Consider the following 19,902-nt stretch of genomic DNA (forward strand, 5'->3'; position numbering starts at 1 on the left):
AAATTGAAACTGAAAACGGGCAACTAACCTTTAGAAAATTTAAATTTCGTTATCTCTATATTGAATCAATTTCGGACTTAATCTTATAAAAAAAGATATATTCCTTCTTCAGTAGAACTTTCGATGGGATATAAATAAAATACTCACGTATGATCATGGAAAAAGCACAAGCTAAAAACATAACTACACTTGAGTACATCACTTATATCTAAAAATAAAAATTCTTTGGTCAGCCTCAGAAAACAACGTCCAGACCTTTCGCCGCTACAAATTGTAATGGTTACCAGTCCTCCTGTAGCAAGCATCGAGTTTACTACTAAGCAATATAGGATGAAGTCCCTTACTCTACAGCAAAGGAATTCATCAGGAAGCGTGGGCAGTATATTTAAAAAAACCGTTACGGTTGCAATATACATCATATAATTAAGGGCTAAAGAGGGTTATTCTAAAGCCAAATACACTGTTTTATCCACTTATAATCCGCTTGTTACAGGAAAATTGAAACTGAAAACGGGCAACTAACCTTTAGAAAATTTAAATTTCGTTATCTCTATATTGAATCAATTTCGGACTTAATCTTATAAAAAAAGATATATTCCTTCTTCAGTAGAACTTTCGATGGGATATAAATAAAATACTCACGTATGATCATGGAAAAAGCACAAGCTAAAAACATAACTACACTTGAGTACATCACTTATATCTAAAAATAAAAATTCTTTGGTCAGCCTCAGAAAACAACGTCCAGACCTTTCGCCGCTACAAATTGTAATGGTTACCAGTCCTCCTGTAGCAAGCATCGAGTTTACTACTAAGCAATATAGGATGAAGTCCCTTACTCTACAGCAAAGGAATTCATCAGGAAGCGTGGGCAGTATATTTAAAAAAACCGTTACGGTTGCAATATACATCATATAATTAAGGGCTAAAGAGGGTTATTCTAAAGCCAAATACACTGTTTTATCCACTTATAATCCGCTTGTTACAGGAAAATTGAAACTGAAAACGGGCAACTAACCTTTAGAAAATTTAAATTTCGTTATCTCTATATTGAATCAATTTCGGACTTAATCTTATAAAAAAAGATATATTCCTTCTTCAGTAGAACTTTCGATGGGATATAAATAAAATACTCACGTATGATCATGGAAAAAGCACAAGCTAAAAACATAACTACACTTGAGTACATCACTTATATCTAAAAATAAAAATTCTTTGGTCAGCCTCAGAAAACAACGTCCAGACCTTTCGCCGCTACAAATTGTAATGGTTACCAGTCCTCCTGTAGCAAGCATCGAGTTTACTACTAAGCAATATAGGATGAAGTCCCTTACTCTACAGCAAGGAATTCATCAGGAAGCGTGGGCAGTATATTTAAAAAAACCGTTACGGTTGCAATATACATCATATAATTAAGGGCTAAAGAGGGTTATTCTAAAGCCAAATCACTGTTTTTATCCACTTATAATCCGCTTGTTACAGGAAAATTGAAACTGAAAACGGGCAACTAACCTTAGAAAATTTAAATTTCGTTATCTCTGCGCAGGCATGGCTCTGTGATAAGAAGCTTGCTTCCTAACCACATGGTTCCGGGTTAAGTCCGATTGCGTGGCTCCTTAGACAAGTGTCTTTGACTATAGCCTCGGGCCGACCAAAGCTTTATGAGGGGATTTGGTAGACGGAAACTGAAAGAAGCCCGATGTATATATATATATATATATAAATAATTGCCTACCAAGTGTGGCGTCGTAAATGGGACAGAGCTACCCAAGGATGACATCTCTTCCAGCTGCTAACGACATACATTCTGTGTCCAATTAGTATTTGCGAGGAGAGGTCATCGCTTCCATCCCTAGCCTTACGTGATGCACACGAACTCGAGGTTCTTGGTGGCTGCCCGTCATCAGGGTGTGTTAATCACCAGCTAGTGATGAAAACACATCACTTTTTTCTGGCGACGAATCGTCGCTGATCTGAAAAAAGGAGGATTAAACTATATTAAATTTCTGAGCGGGATGTAAACAGCAGCAATACGGAATCGTAACATATAATTTCCAACCAAGTGTATAGCACATAGTATTTTGCGAGTGGGATGAGTTTTCATCACTAGCTGGAGATTAACACACCCTGAGGACGGGTAACCACCCAGAAACTCGAATCCGTGTGTATCACGTAAGGCTAATGAGGGGAGCGATGACCTCCCCTCCCAAATACTAATAGGACACAGAATGTGTGTCGTTAGCCAGCTGGAAGAGATGTCTTCCTGGGGTTATAAATGCCAGTAGCACTGTCCCATGTAGGACGCCACACTTGGTTAGCATTCCGTATTACTACTGTTTACATCTCGCTCAGAGATTATATATATATATGTGTGTATATATATATATATATGTGTGTGTGTGTGTGTGTGTGTGTGTGTGTGTATGCATATATATATGTATGAATATATATTTATATGTATTGATTGATTGATTGATTGATTCTAGTTTCAGCTTATGAGCTGTGGCCATGCTGGGGCACCGCCATTTGGTGTTGCTACTTGGTTTCACTTCACGAAAGCTTTCTAGCAACTGCCATTTGGTGCATGAGAGAGTTCGATGCAGCTGCCCTCATCTGCCCCTCCTGCCGTGAAGTTGGTTCATCTGGGACATCTGACAGGAAGAGATCCAGCTTCATTTTAAAGACATCTGCATCCACCCCATGCAGGTCTCTCAGGTTCTTCGGGAGGATATTGAAGAGCTGTGGGCCTCGGAAGCCCAGGCTATCACAGAATCTTGTCCTACATCTTGATGGCAAGTTGGAGTCCTAGGCACCACGCAGTGGCGCCCAGTTCTGGCATTTGCGTAACTCTCGATGCCAAAGTTCAGGACACGTCCCTCCAGGATCTTCCAGATGTATATTATGGCATATCTTTCCCGCCTACGCTCCAGGGAATATAGTTTTAATCTCTTGAGTCTTTTCCAGTAGCTTACATTCTGCATAGAGGCTATCATCTTCGTGTAGCTACGTTGGGTCGCCTCGAGCTCTGTGATCAACTTGACACTGGATGGTGACCATAACTGAGAGCAGTAGTCAAAGTGGCTTAGGACAAGTGTCCTCCAGAGGACCATCATGGTTTCTTGTTCTCTTGTTCTAAAGGTTCTGAGGATCCATCCGGCCAGTCGTCTACATTTCATTGCCAATTTAGCAACATGTATGTATGCATGTAAATATATTTATGTGTGTGTCTTTGGGTATGTGTTTGTCCGTACCCCACCATCGTTGACAACCGATGTTGGTGTGTTTATGTCCCCGAAACTTAGCGGTTCGGCAAAAGAAAACGATATAATAAGTACTAAGCTGACAAGGAATAAGTCTTGGGGTCGATTTCTTCGACTAAAGGCGGTGCTCCAGCATGGCTGCAGTCAAATGATTGAAACGTGTAAAAGATATATATATATATATTATATTAAATTAGAGATAAAACCACTATTAGGCAAATCAAACAATGAAAAACTTAAGCCAATACATAAAATTAATTAATTTATATTATTTTAAATATATATCAAAATTATTAAAAGTTATATATATATATATATATATATATATATATATATATATAATATATATATATATATATATAATATATATATATATATTATATATATATATATATCAAAAGAGGTTTTATTTCCACGCTGACCACCTGGTAAAGATCATTAATGAATTTTACTCTTTATTATTATTATTATTATTATTATTATTATTATTATTATTATTATTATTATTATTATTATTATTATTATTATTATTATTATTATTATATTATTATTATATATAGGCGCAAGAGTGTGTGTGTGGTGAGAAGCTTGCTTCCCAAACACATGGTTCTTGGTTCAGTCCCACTGCGTGGTACCTTAGGCAAGTGTCTTCAACTATTGCCTCGGATTGACCAAAACCTTGTGAGTAGATTTGGTAGACGGAAACTGAAAGAAGCCCGTCGTAAACATATATATATATATATATGTATGTATGTGCGTATGTATATGTTTGTGTGTCTGTTTTTCCTCCCAACATCGCCTGACAACAGATGTTGGTGTGTTGACGTAAACTAGCGGTTCGGCAAAAGAGAGCGACAGAATAAGTACAAGGCTTACAAAGATTAAGTCCTGGGTTTCGATGTGTTCGACTAAAGACAGTGCTTCAGTATGGCCGCAGTCAAATGACTAAAACAAGTGAAAGAATAATAGAATAAAGAGAATAAAATGAATATATATCGGCGCGGGCGTGACTGGGTGGTAAGGAGTTATATGCGCATGCGTGGTTGTATGATAAGAAGCTTGCTTCCCAACCGCATGCTTCTGGATTCAGCGCACCTGGGGCAAGTGTCTTCTACTATAGCCTCGAGCTTACAAAAGCCCTGTGAGTAGATTTGGTCGATGGAAACTGAAAGAAGCCCGTCCTATATATATATATGTGTGTATTTTTTATGTGTGTGTGCCTTTGTGTCTGTATTTGTCCGCTTGATAACTGATGTTGGTGTATTTAACTTAGCGATTCGGCAAAAGTTGACGATAGAATAAATACTAGGCTTACAAAGAATAAGCCCTGGGGTCGATTTTTTCGACTAAATCCCTTCAAGGCGGTGCTCCAAAATGGCCGCAGTCAAATGACTGAAACAAGTAAAAGATAAAAGATTATATATATATAGACACAGGTATTTCTGTGTAGTAAGACATTTGCTTCCCAGCGACATTGCATTGTTCTGCGTTCAGTTGTTTTGTGTGGCACTTATGCAAGCATCTTCTATTATAGCCTCGAGCCAACAAAAAACTTATGAGTTGATTAGGTGGTCGGAAACTGAAAGAAACCCATCGTTCATATATATATATATATATATATATATAAAATTATAAATGAGGGTGAAAAATCGATATTAATTTAATAATACCGTCAATTTAACACCAAGTGGCTTAGCACAAAAAACTACGGAGGAAATACAAATTTATACATAAATTATTAGAGAGTTATCCACTATGTGGATAACTCTAGTGCTAAAAATAGCTCCGAAGCAACCACAGAAGATCCGTTTCCAACTAGAATCAACACACATTTAACTGAAGGAAAGTGAAATACAACGAATAAAATAGATTGACTCTATACAATTGTTATATATATATATATATATGTATGTGTATTGGCGTTGGAGTTTGTATCTGTGTTTGTCTCCCCCATACTGCTTGAAAATTGGTGTTGGTATGTCTACTTACCAGATAGAATATGTTTTAAAACAAATAAATACTAGGACCAATTCGTTTGGCCAAAACTCTTCTGGGCGGTGCTACAGTATGGCCTCGGCCTAACGGCTGAAAGAAATAATAGATCAAGCACATATATATGTGTGCGCCTCTGTGTGTGTGTTTGTGTATGTGCGTGTGCGTGCATGTATGTATACTCAGACAATATTTGTCGAACCATCGTTTCTGTTTACACATATATATATATGGTCTATGTATCCCAGATATTATATATGTATGTGTGTACACACGTACCATATCTAAGCCTTACCAACTCGCCTGAATATTCTTCAAGAATTCGCTCTAAAGTTATAATCCACTACAATTTGCATCGCCTGTGTTTTCCGCATATTTCGAGTATATTACTTTAGTTTTCTTCGTTTATACCCAGTGGGACGTTTTGTCTACTATTTACGGGGATAATCTTCGTATAGCGAAGTGTTTTCTACTTACTAAATACCATACGTAAGACCCTGTTGTATGTATAATGAAAAACTGATTGACAAGCTTACTGTAAAAATTAAGTTTTATGTAGAAAGGCATGCATGAGTCGGCTCACTATTTTCGTGGCTTCGATTGCGTCACATTAGACAAAAGAAACGCGACAGTGAAGTAGAATAGAGAAGCAGTATAATTTGAATACTGTAAACTATCTGTTATTACAGGATTCAGGAAGATGTCGGTGAGTATAATGATAGAGATGAATATGACAATGACGATAACTGTGAAGATAGCAGCCAGGGTGATACCATCAGCAAGAATGATGATCATGACGATGATGATCATGATGCCCATCGCGATGACGACGGCAGTGTTGGTGGCAGTGATGATGATGATGGTGGTGGTGGTGGTGGTGGTGGTGGTTGTGGTGGTTGTGGTGGTGGTGGTGGTGGTGATGATGATGATGATGATGATGATATTGGTGACGGCGACTACGACGATTTTCGATTAAGTCTGAAAGCCTGAGTGATGCACATGGAAAATAAGCATTGGCACAGTGAATGTATACACTTTAACGAAGCGAAATATATAGTTTTCAATAAGTCGCAATAAACTCTTTAGTAAGAAATGCGAATATTGGTGTCAGTCTCTATCGATGAACAGAAAGGTTATATTCCTCTTAGAAACATAATAAAGTTGCAACTCAAACAGATTTAGGTTCCTTACCATAATCTTACTAATAGTAATATATCAAATACAGATTCGATGTGTTTGAACACCAAATAACACGAAGAAATTATAAACTTATCTACAATAAGTGAATACATAGAAACATAAATACACACACATACAGCTACGTGTATATATGCATATATAAAACACGCGTACATATAGATATATGCACATGTATGTATGATTTTTGTTGAGTGTAATTTAAGTTCTACTTGAGAAAGTTCAAAACGGTTGCTAACAAAGCAGCAAGACTTTTTGAGTTAAGAGAATTTTCGAAGTTTGTAAATATGTGGTTGGGTTGGAGTGTTGGTTGAACTGTCGATGCATACATCCAAATGTGTGCATCTACTCACATAAGAATCTCATATGGAGAAATTTTGGAATGTCTAGCGAATCTTGAGAGTACCACTAATAGATTGGATTTGGAGAACCCGTGTCAGTTTCTTTTGCTCTTTTCTCACGAAACCGAGTAATTCTAGTTTTTTTTGTGCAAATTTGTATGTAAGTATGTATCAGGAATGGTTGTGTGGTAAGTAGCTTGCTTACCAACCACATGTTTCCGGGTTCATTCCCACTGCATGGTACCTTGGGCAAGTGTCTTCTACTATAGCCTCGGGCCGACCAAAGCCTTGTGAGTGGATTTAGTAGACGGAAACTGAAAGAAGCCTGTCGTATATATGTATATATATATATGTATATATATGTATATATATATGTCTGTGTGTGTGTGTGTGTGTCTGTGTTTGTCCCCCAACATCGCTTGACAACCGATGCTGGTGTGTTTACGTCCCCGTAACTTAGCGGTTCGGCATAAGAGACCGATAGAATAAGTACTAGCCTTACAAAGAATAAGTCCTGGGGTCGATTTGCTCGACTAAAGGCGGTGCTCTAGCATGGCCGCAGTCAAATGACTGAAACAAGTAAAGAGAGTAAAAAGTATGTATGTATGTATGTATGTATGCATGCATGCATGCATGTATGTATGTATGTATGTATCTATGTATGCAAGTATGTATGTGTGTATGTATGTATGTATGTATGTATGTATGTATGTATGTATGTATGTATGTATGTATGTATGTATGTAAGTATGCAAGTATGTATGTGTGCATGTATTTATTTATGTACGTATGTATAAGAGTAAAGAATAGGGTATAACTTGGTACTCCTTTATTCTAAATGTAACATATGTTTCAGTATTCGGTAACACAAGATATCACACAAAAGTGGCAACCAATAGAAGCAGCTTATAGACTTGTATAAATCTTTATATGTTTGTAAGTATATGTGTGTATGAATGATATGTATTGTCTTCTTTCAACAACGCCTCGTGTTATGGTTGTCGTCTCATCAGAAAATAGTTTTCTATGACGAAACGAGAAGCGTAACAACTAGCCATATTGTTAGAAGACGATAAATTGTAAGTATCCTTACTCTGTGAGTGACTTTGAGTTTTTTCCTATCTTAGTATGCAGAATGCATCCCTGATATAATTTCCTCAAAATACGTGTGTGTGTATGTGTGTGTGTGTGAGACGATGTGTATGTGTGTGTGACGATGTGCGTGTACATATGTGTACATGTATGTATGTATGTATGTATGTATGTATGTATGTATGTATGTATGTATGTATGTGTGTATGTATGTATGTATTTCTTTATATTGTGATGTCTTCAGACTGTTTCTCAAAGAATATGTAGGAATTATCTGGTTGCTGCAAGATGCAGCGACTCTAAGTGTGATTTGGAAGAAATGCTTATTGCTAATTTTACGATCGAGTCACAGAACGGATGATGATGAGAGCAGAGGAAAGTTACAACTTGCTTGGAACGTAGCTTGCTACTTCTAAGTATTTAGATAATAATATAACAGAAGTGACAGAGAAGATAAAGTATGGCTGTATGCAGGACACCTTTTGTTCATTCAGCCAGGTGTGTGTTTTTTATGTGGACGAGGATGTTTATGTGTACTGTAGCAGCTATTGAACGCACCTGGCCTTTGTAGAAAGCGAACAATTAATCCGTGTTTAAGTATTATTTGGTCTTTCTCAAGCCTTTGTGGGGCAGTTTTGGCAATGTTGTTGAACTAGTGTCAATAAAAAATCCTGATCCCATATTGAGCAAGAGGTGAGTCTCAATGTGGTCGCTGGAATCAACATCAGCTTCTAGATGACAGGAAGGCACTTATCACAATTTGGCTTAAATATAGACAAGACGAGATGACCATGTCTAAGATGGGGTGAAACAAGAACAAAAGCAACAACAGCAAGAAATATTGTAAGGCTTAACCATTATAGAAACTATGAAGCTAATTCGTTTATCGTAAGTAGATAGATATATTAGGGTGTTGTAAGCAGTAACTGATATGTATGAATGTGAGTGTGGTGTGTGTATGTGTGTGTGTACTAAGATTCACTTGAGTTTTGTAAAAGAGATTTAAGGTGTTATTTTTCCATTGGGTGTCAAGTTAGTATACAAATGACACTTGTATGCAGAAGATTATGGAATGAGGTTATCCCCGTATAGGATCGTGCTTAGGTAGAGATAAACAGCAGCAAGGGAAGACGATTTCTGTTCAAAGCAGCTGGTGGAAAGCATTCTGATCGTCACTGAGAAATGATAAGTAATCAAAGTGATATAGTAAATATTAAATGTGAAAGCACACAACTATATGTATACATACGTATACACATATATACTTGTGTACGCATGTATATATATATATATATATATTATATATATATATATATATATATATATATATATATATATATATATATATATATATATATATTAATTATAATAAAGGGTTAATTGAAACAAGTTGCTCAAAACCACATACCGAAAATATTAGAAATAGCAGCCAAATTGATCACTATTTCTCCTACTAATAAAAAGTCTCCACAAACAAACAGAATTTGTTTTTTGTATATATATATATATATATATAATATATATATATATAATATATATATATATGTATGTATAAACATGGTAAATAGGGTGATAAAAAATAAATTATTATTACCAGTGATCCAGCACAAAAGACGAATTAGTCATTAGACTATATATTATTCATATAGAAATACAATAAAGGCTTCTAAATAAAGAAGCGCTGTGCTAGGCACACAAAAAGGGATAAATTCATGAAAGGAATGAAAATTAAAAACGTTTACCATCTCACCTAATCCTAGACCGACGGTTTCATCTATTTTTAACAAATAAACACAATTTATCTGCCAAGGCAAGAATCATCAGTAGGGAGCCTTCGTAATCCTAGATGTACAGACCGTTAGAAGCACGTGCAAATCTAACGATTTGTATACCATAACTATATATATATATATATATATATATATATACACGCCTCCATTCTCTTTCCAGTTTAAATCTGTATCCAAGCTATTTTTCAAAATTCTTAGTTCTAGTTTCCTATCTCACCATAAGTATTCCCTCATCTTTCATAAATCTTCGATTAAAATCTTGTACTCTACAAGACTAAACATGGGATTTATAATTGCCTCTTCCAGGAGGCATAAACTAAGCTACCTTACTGTGGACCCTACGAATTATCCGCCTGGACCCTCCACCCCACCCTACCCACTAGATACTAATATTATGAGATTCGGGAACCCTAATCAATTCAATAATAGCAACCCTGGTACCACCGCCTCTAGTATTAGTAACCCTAGCACATGTGACAGTGGTGACGCCCTCTTCCGACCCCTACCAGTAACGGTAACACCTCCAGTCATGCTTCAAGGATAACGGATCATATGAATCAGATCAGAATAGGGATCAACCTTAAGCCCACCACCAGTGAGGAAACCTGTGATTGTCGGGTGTCCCAACTATGTCCGTTGGCTTTTGTTTACACTATAAATGCCGAGTAATAACCCCACATTCCTACCAGGCTAGGGTCTACATTGGTAGTACTGTTGATTTCCAGCGGCTCAACCGGGCTCATATGAGTTCGTTCTCAAATAGAGCCTCTAAACTCTCTACCTCCCTACCTACATATATACACCACCTCAAGTCCCAAAATATTACCTACACCTTTTCATTGTACGTAGTTTATAATATATAATAATGAAATTATTGTATACAGTGCTCAGGTGCGCACCACAGTGCTCAGGTGGGTCTTCCCCGTACAGTACTAATCACAATGTTTGTAAGCTGTATTGCAGGGAGTAGCTCGCTATCCTTCGCCATCATAATACCTCGTTAGGCGATAAGTTCTCTGACGTAATTTTTTCGTATGTGTATAAATTTTATTCCATGTTTGCTCATTAACATAACGCGTTTATGATTTATCCTAATTGCGATTAAGCCCTTACTTATTATTCAGCTATGCTAGTAACATTTTCTTTTTCTACTCTCCTTGAACCATTGTTTCTGTCTCAGCATATCTTCCTCATCCACTTCCTACCCATATTCCTTTTGTTCATTGCTTACCTCTTCCTGTCGGTATAGACAGCTACCAACCCTAATTGATTTAAAGTTTTTAAAATGAGGTGTCTGTATGTATGTATGTATGTATTGTAATAACGAGCGAAAAATCGCCTGTATGGCAATTTTCTCTGGACCGTATATAATTTCCTGGCGAGCTATTTTTTTTCTTTATTTGCAATTTAGTTTTCAAATTTTGACAGGCGTCCCAAATTGAATTTCTCTTTGTGTGATAGTATATCAAAATATAGTGAAGTCAATAAATTGAACAAGATATTCATTCATTTTAATGCCGCTTTTTAAACAATAAATTTCCCATTGTATAAATTTCTGCTTTATCGCATGAAATTAATATTTGTCTCCGTTTCTCTCAAGAAATAGATGCTAAACTCGCTTTCAGATAAATGTACAGAGATAAATGTGCTAGTAGAATACTTAAGTTAAAATGATTTTGTCTGATATTATCGACGTATGTGAGATGAAATGGCTACAAGTGGTATTAACACACTTTAATGGAGTCCATATACATGAAACCTATCTTTACATTGCGAAACTCCTCAACAACGGCATTTATTAACATGAAACATTCTCAGATAATATCATACACAAGGAGAGAAGACAAGATATTTTAAATAAGATAATTTCATTTCTAAGTAGCAAGTACTCTTAATAAATGCTAATTCTGAATTATAAAACAAGAAAAACAATTTAACCAGTTTGTTTTATCTTTATCGAAAGCATTAACTTTGTTCATTTCATGTTATTAATGTTTTAGTTGTTTTTTTATTTAATTTTTTTTTTTTTGCAGAATAAGTATTATGTATAAATTAGCTTACTATACTGCATTTACATTGAAAATACTGTTGAGAATAACACTATACCAATATCTGCTTAGTACACGATAGATTTACCTTGGTTGGAATTACCATTAGAGTAGCAATTCGAGCAATTTACTCGAAATATTTGGTTGTAAATGATATTGAAGCTTTGAGATTTCGAGAACACACGCGTGTTGTTTGCCTGTAGTTTAGACTACTACATTCGTATTGTTCGCTCGAAATGTTTATATATCTAATTTCAAAGGTTCCCAGATTGAAACAAGAGAACATTATCTCAATGAAATATGTTACATATGGTCAATTTCATGTTTTAATTTATCCTCAGAGTTCTACAGTTCAGTTTGAATTTTTAATTTGGTGTACAAAGCTAATTCAGAAATATGTGGAGTTAGCATTAGATGAACGAATTTACAACATTGTATTGAATCTAAAAAGAATAAAATACATTTATTTATGCATTGATGATTTTATTAGCGGGATAATTAATAGCAATCAATGTATTAATGAATAAAGTGTTATCTAAAAACATGAACGATCCTAGTTGCTTGAAGCTAGGATCGCAAAACATCCTTTATTTGTAACAGCAAATAATGATATTCTATGTCATACAACTAGGATAATGGTGGAAATTTCGTATATAAAGACAGTTTCCTGGGATATTCTAGAATGCTCGCGTCCACTTCCGTTTCTCGCGCTCCCTCTATTATCATACAAATATATACATCTGTTATCATGCAAATGTATACATCTATTATCATACAAATATATATATGTGTGTGTGTGTGTGTGTGTGTGTGTGTGTATACACGCATACGCACACATACACACATATATACATACATTTGTATTGATATGTGTGAATATGCATATACAATTACATATGTGTATATATGTATACACACTCACACATATATATATATATACACACACACGCACATATACATATATGTGTGTGTTTGTGTGTACATACACGTGTGTGCGCGTGTTGTAGAGAAAGAAAGAAAGAGAGAGAGAGAGAGAGATCCGGATTATAGTTGGAATACAGCCATCCACTTCATGAATAGTCGGATACAACCGTAATCAGAAGTGGTATTGGGTAACGAAAGTAACGAATACGATGCCAACGATGTTGAATGGATGAATGAATCGATGGATCAATATATTATCCGAGATTTATTAGTAGTATTACAGTTTATTCAGTTGAAGCTTTTTTTATGATTCGGTGATCATTGTATTCTATAGTTTAAGCAGTGGTGTGAGTTTGCTCGCTAGTAGTGCAATGGAAAGAAGCAGAAACAACTATAGTAGCGGTAAAAGGAGCAGAAAAAAACACTAATATTATCGTTGTCATTGTTATTGTTGTAGTTGTTTTTGTTGGTGGTTGTGGTGGTAGTGGTGGTGGCTTAGTAGTAGTAGTAGTTGTTGTTGTTGGTGGTGGTGGTGGGGGTGGTAGCGGTGAAGGTGGTAGTGGTGGTGGTTTGGTAGTAGTAGTAGTAGTAGTAGTTGCTGTTGTTGTTGCTGTTGTCATTCTTGTTGTTTTGTTGTTGTTATTTAATCTCACGTTCAGCCCTAATTGAATAAACCTATATTCAACGCCTCACAGCTATGACTGTCTCATTATAAGATAAGGGAAGTTTTGACTGTTTTTTCTAGCATCTTGAGTTACCACGTAAAGGCGTACTCATTGAAGCAATATTTGCATATCAGACAGGGAGTCATATTTTTTGTGATCTAAGCTTTTATATAAATGATTACTACTGTGAATGTCGAAGGCAGATGAACATTTTTGGGAAGCTACTTTTCAAAGCGCTATTTTGTAGTAGTTTATATTTTAGCAATACCAGTAATGGTTTTTACTTGTGTTTTGTGTTCATATTTAAAGGGATTATAAATCAAGATTGTGAAGGGGTGTGGTCCAGGGGTTAACGTGTTGCAGTTAAGGTTATAGTTTAGATGCCCAAACTTGATGCTGCGTTGTGTTCTTGAGCAAAACACTTCTTTTCACGTTGCTCCAGTCTACCCAGCTAAGAATGAGCTCCAACAATAACTACGAAGTTTACCCTTCGACAATCGGTATCCCATTCGGGTGGGCGTGTAGCTTCAGTTACTTATACACTTTGGTAACCGAGCTGAACTCCGGCTTTATGCGTCCTAGGACTCATGACAGGTTTAAATCTAAGTAAGCAATTCAAGATTGTTTCAGGAAATGAGTAATGTGCGCCATTTTCACGACGAAAGAAACTGTGTTGCCATTGGAGAATTGCTTAACAGTTTAATAACTAAACCAGCGCATGCACAATCACTCGCTCTTTCTCTCCTTCCCCCTCTCTTTCTCTCTTTCTCTTTCTCTCATTAGATGAGGCTTACATCCACTCTTACGAACAATTTTAAACAACAATTCTCACGATAAACAAAACAAAATGCGCCGTTTTTTTTTTCTACCCCAAAACTTTAATCTCGCTTTGATTGCAATAACAGAATTAGTAATCCAGATATTAGAATGCACATTGTAATGATCTTTATAAAATTATCAGTTTCATGACATTAAGTTTAAGATTGCCAAATATCCATTGTAAAATTTGAATTTTAGATTTAAAATTAATCTGAAAATGTCAATTTTAAAACATAATTCGTCCATTAGAATCTTAGACGCAATTATCTCAGAAGCCAATATGATCCACACGTATTATATTGCAACGCATAAGGCAGCGAGCTGGCAGAACCATTAACGCATAGGAAACAATACTTAGAGACATTTCTTCCGGCTTTTTACGTCTTCAGTTCAAATTCTGCCAAAGTCGACTTGGCCTTTCATCCTTTGGAGGCCGATAAAATTTGTACCAGCTGGGCACTGGGGTCTATGTAACTGACCTCATCCTACCCCCCCAAAGTTTTGGCTGTACGCCCAAAATTAGAATTTTATTGAAACAGATCTTACGTATCTAGAATCCATGAACAAACATTCATGTTATATAGTATTTACAGTTATTGCTGTCATCGTCGTCTTGGCTACTGATATTGTTGTTTATGTTTTTGTTGTTGTTGTTGTGGTTACCCCTAAGTCAACCCAGATTAAGCAGATCTGTAACCAAATACAGTACATCTAAGACTTCATTAATCAGTGTCACCTTTTCTTAAAGTCACTTCTGAGTAAGTTCATGGAGATTTGGCCGCTATTTCTACAGCACTGAATGAGACGTAAGGGCCCCTGTCGCTTGGCTCATTCTCTATAGTTTTTTTACCATTTCTGTAACATTGATTTTACCATTTCCCCTTAAACTCGCTAGCCGTATGCAGTGTATATTCTTATTTACTTTTTGAATTTTTAAAATTTCTCTTTTGCTCCATGGATATACTTTATCTAAAATTCTACGTCGAACATTTCGAAATGTCTTTATATCTGAGAAGTCCTTTTCTGCATGAAACTAATTCCTTTATATGTTTTGCTGCACAATTATAACCATCCAACTCCTTTATCAATTCTAGACAAATGAAACAGATGTAGCCCTAACCTACATAGCTCTGCAGCAAGGAAGCTTATTACGCAATCAGGTGGAAACTTACCATATTCATTTACTAGCAGTATTGCCCGGCGTTGCTGGGTTTTTTTTTTCGACCCTTTAAAATTGGAATTTTTGAAAAGTAAAACTTTTGCATTATGTAGCTTGTTATTCCCTTTAAGTGAACATTTTTCTGTTGGAATACACCGAAAAAGGGCGATACAGCAGTCAAAAAATCGTAAAAAATAGGGATTTTCATAGAAAAAAAGCACCTTTTTAATGTTAATAAGTTTTGGTGTTAACATGGTCCGATTTGAATTTTTTCTTCTACGGAAGGAAGAGCAAGCCTTCCTCTATCATACTCTCAATTCTGCCCAACTTGCGCCGGAGGGTCTCGGGGGAGATAGTGTTAGTTGAAGGCTACCAATCCTGCCATACACAGACAACTTCAGCTTTATATATAGAGAGATTTATATCTATCCAATGCTGATTGTCCGATGGAAATTTATAAAGTGAACTCTGGGTAGTCTCAGTGTTAGTAATGAATGAAATGAGATTGAGAGCCTGAAATTCTTGAAGCAATATCAAACAGCTGCGTAGATAGTAAACATTTCATTTTAAAATAGAATTTACTGCTTCTTATATACTTTTTTAAAAATTTTCTTTTTGAGTCTTGGAGCAACCAGTCAAGATTAATGTTATTCTTGCATTATAAATTGTTATATCGCAACATTTACAACAACAACAACAGCAACAACAATGATGGCAGCATCAGCAGTAGCTGCAGTTCCCACGAACACAACATCAAATCAATTACTAAAATGCTAAAGAATAACAAGCAAGTCAGGCTGCATTAAAAATTCTATTTTTTTACTGTTATAAATTTTTCTTCAATCTGACGTCATATTCAGTTTGATTTCCTAATGAGTTTAATTAGGAAGTAGAAACTGGAAATTGGAGGAAAGCTTAAAATAAATTTAAATGTGTCTGTATGTGTGCGTGTGTGCCGTGGATAAGGAGGATACGTATTGAAATGCAGGAGTGAGTTAGTTGTACAAGTCTTTTCATTCGCCTATTTCCTCTAATAACTTCCGACCATGTAGCGTAGATATTTCCTTAATGCTGACTTTATTTAAACGAAGTTTAAGAATATTATACGTATTGTGTGGTTTGATTAAGCTAAAGTGAGACGGTGTTATTGCAAGAAAGAGTAGGGGCAGGGATGATAAACTAATTACACATAGATATACAAATAGTTCTTTGACCTTTCAATGCACATATTTGTCTATATGAAACGGGGTGGGGGAGAGATAGTGAGATAACAGTGAACGAGTAAGTTGTCTGTTTGATTACTGAGCTCGACATGCATTGACTACACACAGCGTTGCCTCTCACTCAATCTTCACGGGAGGATTGCCCTTCCTCTCTCTTCCTCTCTCATCATGCCTCTCCTCCACTTTCTTTCCCCCCTCTTCCTTCCTCCTCCCCCCTCTCTCTCTCTCCCTCTCTATCTCTTTCCTTTTCATTTAACAAATTGATTCTGACAGATAGAATAGTTTAGCTCAATTAACTGCCTAACTACGCCATTCCAAGGGAAGAAAATACAGCGTGCAGTATAAACATTATTATGCAACTAAAAGCTGATGATTTTCAAAATAATGTAACGCAAGCTGAACAGGATATTTGAGACAATTGAAAACTAGTGAAGATTGTATTATTTAAAATTATTTGTATTAGCTACAAAACAGCCTTCAGCAAATCAACGTTCTGAAGGAAATTCGATACTTTGAGCAGATGCAACTTTAACAGATATACACTGTTTTGAGAAATGGAGCATATGCTACACTATCGAATATTAATGGTACAGTGCGGGCCAGGTGGTTGAAATATAGTGATATGATCAATAGATCAAAATTTATAAACGTCAAGCCATTGAGGTGCTTAAAATTCTGAGAAAAATTCCAAATGAGATTACAACATGCAGGAGAGAAACATGATGTAAATGTTGTGATAATGTAAAAGAAGCCATAGTGTTTTACTTGCCGAAGCTCAAACGATCTTTCTGCTCTCATCAAAACGAAAAGCAGCTGTATCATCCGGGTTCAACGAAGGAGTTTCTTCGCGGTTGCTTAACCTGTTAGAAAGCGCAACCAACTCCAACTCAAATCCCGACCTATTATCCTAACACTTGAAAATGGCAGCAGAATTTTACTTACCTGCGCTCAACAATCTTAAAAAGAATAGGTATGGATCTGAAAGAGAAATATTGCGAGACAGGCTGAACAACTTACTCTTATTAATGCTTCAGATCATAACGATCAACAAAAACAGAGATAACTCAGGGCCCTGAAGATTTAAGTAGATGAACGATAAGCCGATATATGATACTGGACTTATACATGTATTTATTTTGAATTTTCTATCGAGAACATAAGTATAAAACATAAATATTGTTACGCAACTAAATTAATATTCACTCGTAGATCTCCTCAATTAGAGATGGTTTGAAGCTTATCGACTATAACAATAACAATAAAATGTTATAACTTCCAACACAGATGCCAAGAATAATCATTAATAACTCCGTACGTAAAAACAATAACAGAAGTCACGTGTTTCACTGGCATTAAGTATTTCGTAGAAAAATAGCATCCTCCACAGAAGCAGCAGCAGCAGCAAAATAAGCATAATACAGAGAAAAGGTATCATAAGCCAAAAGCAAAGAAAGAAAGTAGTCTCTGGAAAACAAAACCCAAACTGATCAGTAAAATAGCCTGCCATCCGCTAATCTAGATCTTAACAGAGATATGAATATATCAGGGAGATGATTAACGACTTGGTAAAGAAACGAAAATAGAAAACTTTTAATCATAGTAAGGTGGTTGTAGGTATGAAGGAACCCTCTTTAAGAGGCAAAATAAACATAGGATTAATCAGTTAATCCTGTGTTAATAAACATAGGATTAATCAGTTGAATATCTACAGAAGTATAAAACTGATGCAATGAAGTTGTGCCTGTTATTTAATTCTTAAGTCAACCCTTATGATCGATGGTGTAACTTTTTCTAAATCTCAGATTACATTATCAGATTTGTCCCTCCATTTTTTACGAGGATACGATGTAATTTTAACGAGATTTAGCGGCTATTTCTAGCAAATAAGGTGATTGCATATGTGTTTTCCCTTCGGACCTAGATGTAGTGAAGCTCCTTGCTAATGTATGAGGCTAACTTTTTACAAATGAGGTCGGGTTGTTTAAACGCTCAATTTTGAAACAGTTACCCATTTTCTTCTCTATTCAAAGACACATATACCTCATCTTCATTACAAGCAAAACTGGTCGATTCTTTTTTACCTTTACAAAATCCACAGCACCTTTTTCATGAAATTTCTTAAATTCCTTCTCCCGAGTGTGATTAAAATTAACAATATTTCTCACCCAAATTGCCGGCCTTGTACCTAATTTAGAAATGATAATAGAAAGACGTACTTTACTTTCTTCTCTTGCTGGTAATAAACCAGTTCCTGCATACATTCCCCTTCCAAAATTTTTAAACATTTATTGTTTAAATCAATTAATGTAAAAAACATTCATACATCTTACTTCCTGTTTCTTCCCAACAGATTCATACACGCACATACACACGCAGATACATATAAACACATATATTTACATATACATCTCTTCCCCACTTCTTTCTTTCTTTCTCTCTCTCTCTCTCTCTCTCTCTCTCTCTTTCTCTCTTGCCCTTTTTCTCTCTCTTAATATACATACATATATATGTGTGTGTATGTATGTATAAGAATGAGTGAAAAAGATGTAAATATGATTATAAGTAATTATATATATATATATATATTATATATATATATATATATATATATACATACATACATACATATATATATATATATTATATATATATATATAGGCGCAGGAGTGGCTGTGTGGTAAGTAGCTTGTCTACCAACCACATGGCTCCGGGTTCAGTCCCACTGCGTAGCACCTTGGGCAAGTGTCTTCTACTATAGCCTCGTGCCGACCAAAGCCTTGTGAGTGGATTTGGTAGACGGAAACTGAAAGAAGCCCGTCGTATATATATATGCGTATGTGTGTTTGTGTGTCTGTATTTGTCCCCTAGCATTGCTTGACAACCGATGCTGGTGTGTTTATGTCCCCGTTACTTAGCGGTTCGATAAAAGATACCGATAGAATAAGTACTGGGCTTACAAAAGAATAAGTCCCGATTAAAGGCGGTGCTCCAGCATGGCCGCAGTCAAATGACTGAAACAAGTAAAAGAGTAAAATAGTATATATATATGAATATATATCTGTGTTAGTGTGTGTGTGTGTGTGTGTGTGTGTGTGTGTGTGACTGGGACTGTTCTTTGCATGTGCGTTGAAGAAGCACAATTATAGGCTTCGGTATTCCTGTACTATATAAATACGTACACGCTAGTAAAATGTACTAAAGTATGTTTAAGGAAGATTAAATTATATCGTCTTGACAGAAATGGGGGAAATGCCAGATCGAATCAATCTTTTCTGTATAGTCCATTAGAATTTATAGCTTAAAAGTTGACTGAAAATTGATCAGTGAAAATCGAATGTTGAATCTTATCTGAATATAAACTAGCAAGAAGGAAATATATATTTAGCCATACC

At 35.8% G+C, this 19,902-nt stretch overlaps 1 protein-coding gene across 1 annotated transcript in view; it reads left to right on the top strand.

Moving 5' to 3' along the window:
• The window catches only part of LOC115218783, a 38,686-nt gene extending 28,470 nt beyond the window's left edge, over window positions 1-10,216 (top strand). The window contains exons 7-9 of the mRNA XM_029788717.1: window positions 5,942-6,089; window positions 8,502-8,575; window positions 9,979-10,216. Coding sequence (XP_029644577.1) covers window positions 5,942-6,089; window positions 8,502-8,575; window positions 9,979-10,216 — 460 coding nt within the window. The remainder of the gene's footprint in view (window positions 1-5,941; window positions 6,090-8,501; window positions 8,576-9,978) is intronic.
• The last annotated feature ends 9,686 nt before the right edge of the window (window positions 10,217-19,902 follow it).

This window comes from Octopus sinensis, linkage group LG1, assembly GCF_006345805.1.
Source record: "Octopus sinensis linkage group LG1, ASM634580v1, whole genome shotgun sequence".
Lineage (NCBI taxonomy): Eukaryota > Metazoa > Mollusca > Cephalopoda > Octopoda > Octopodidae > Octopus > Octopus sinensis.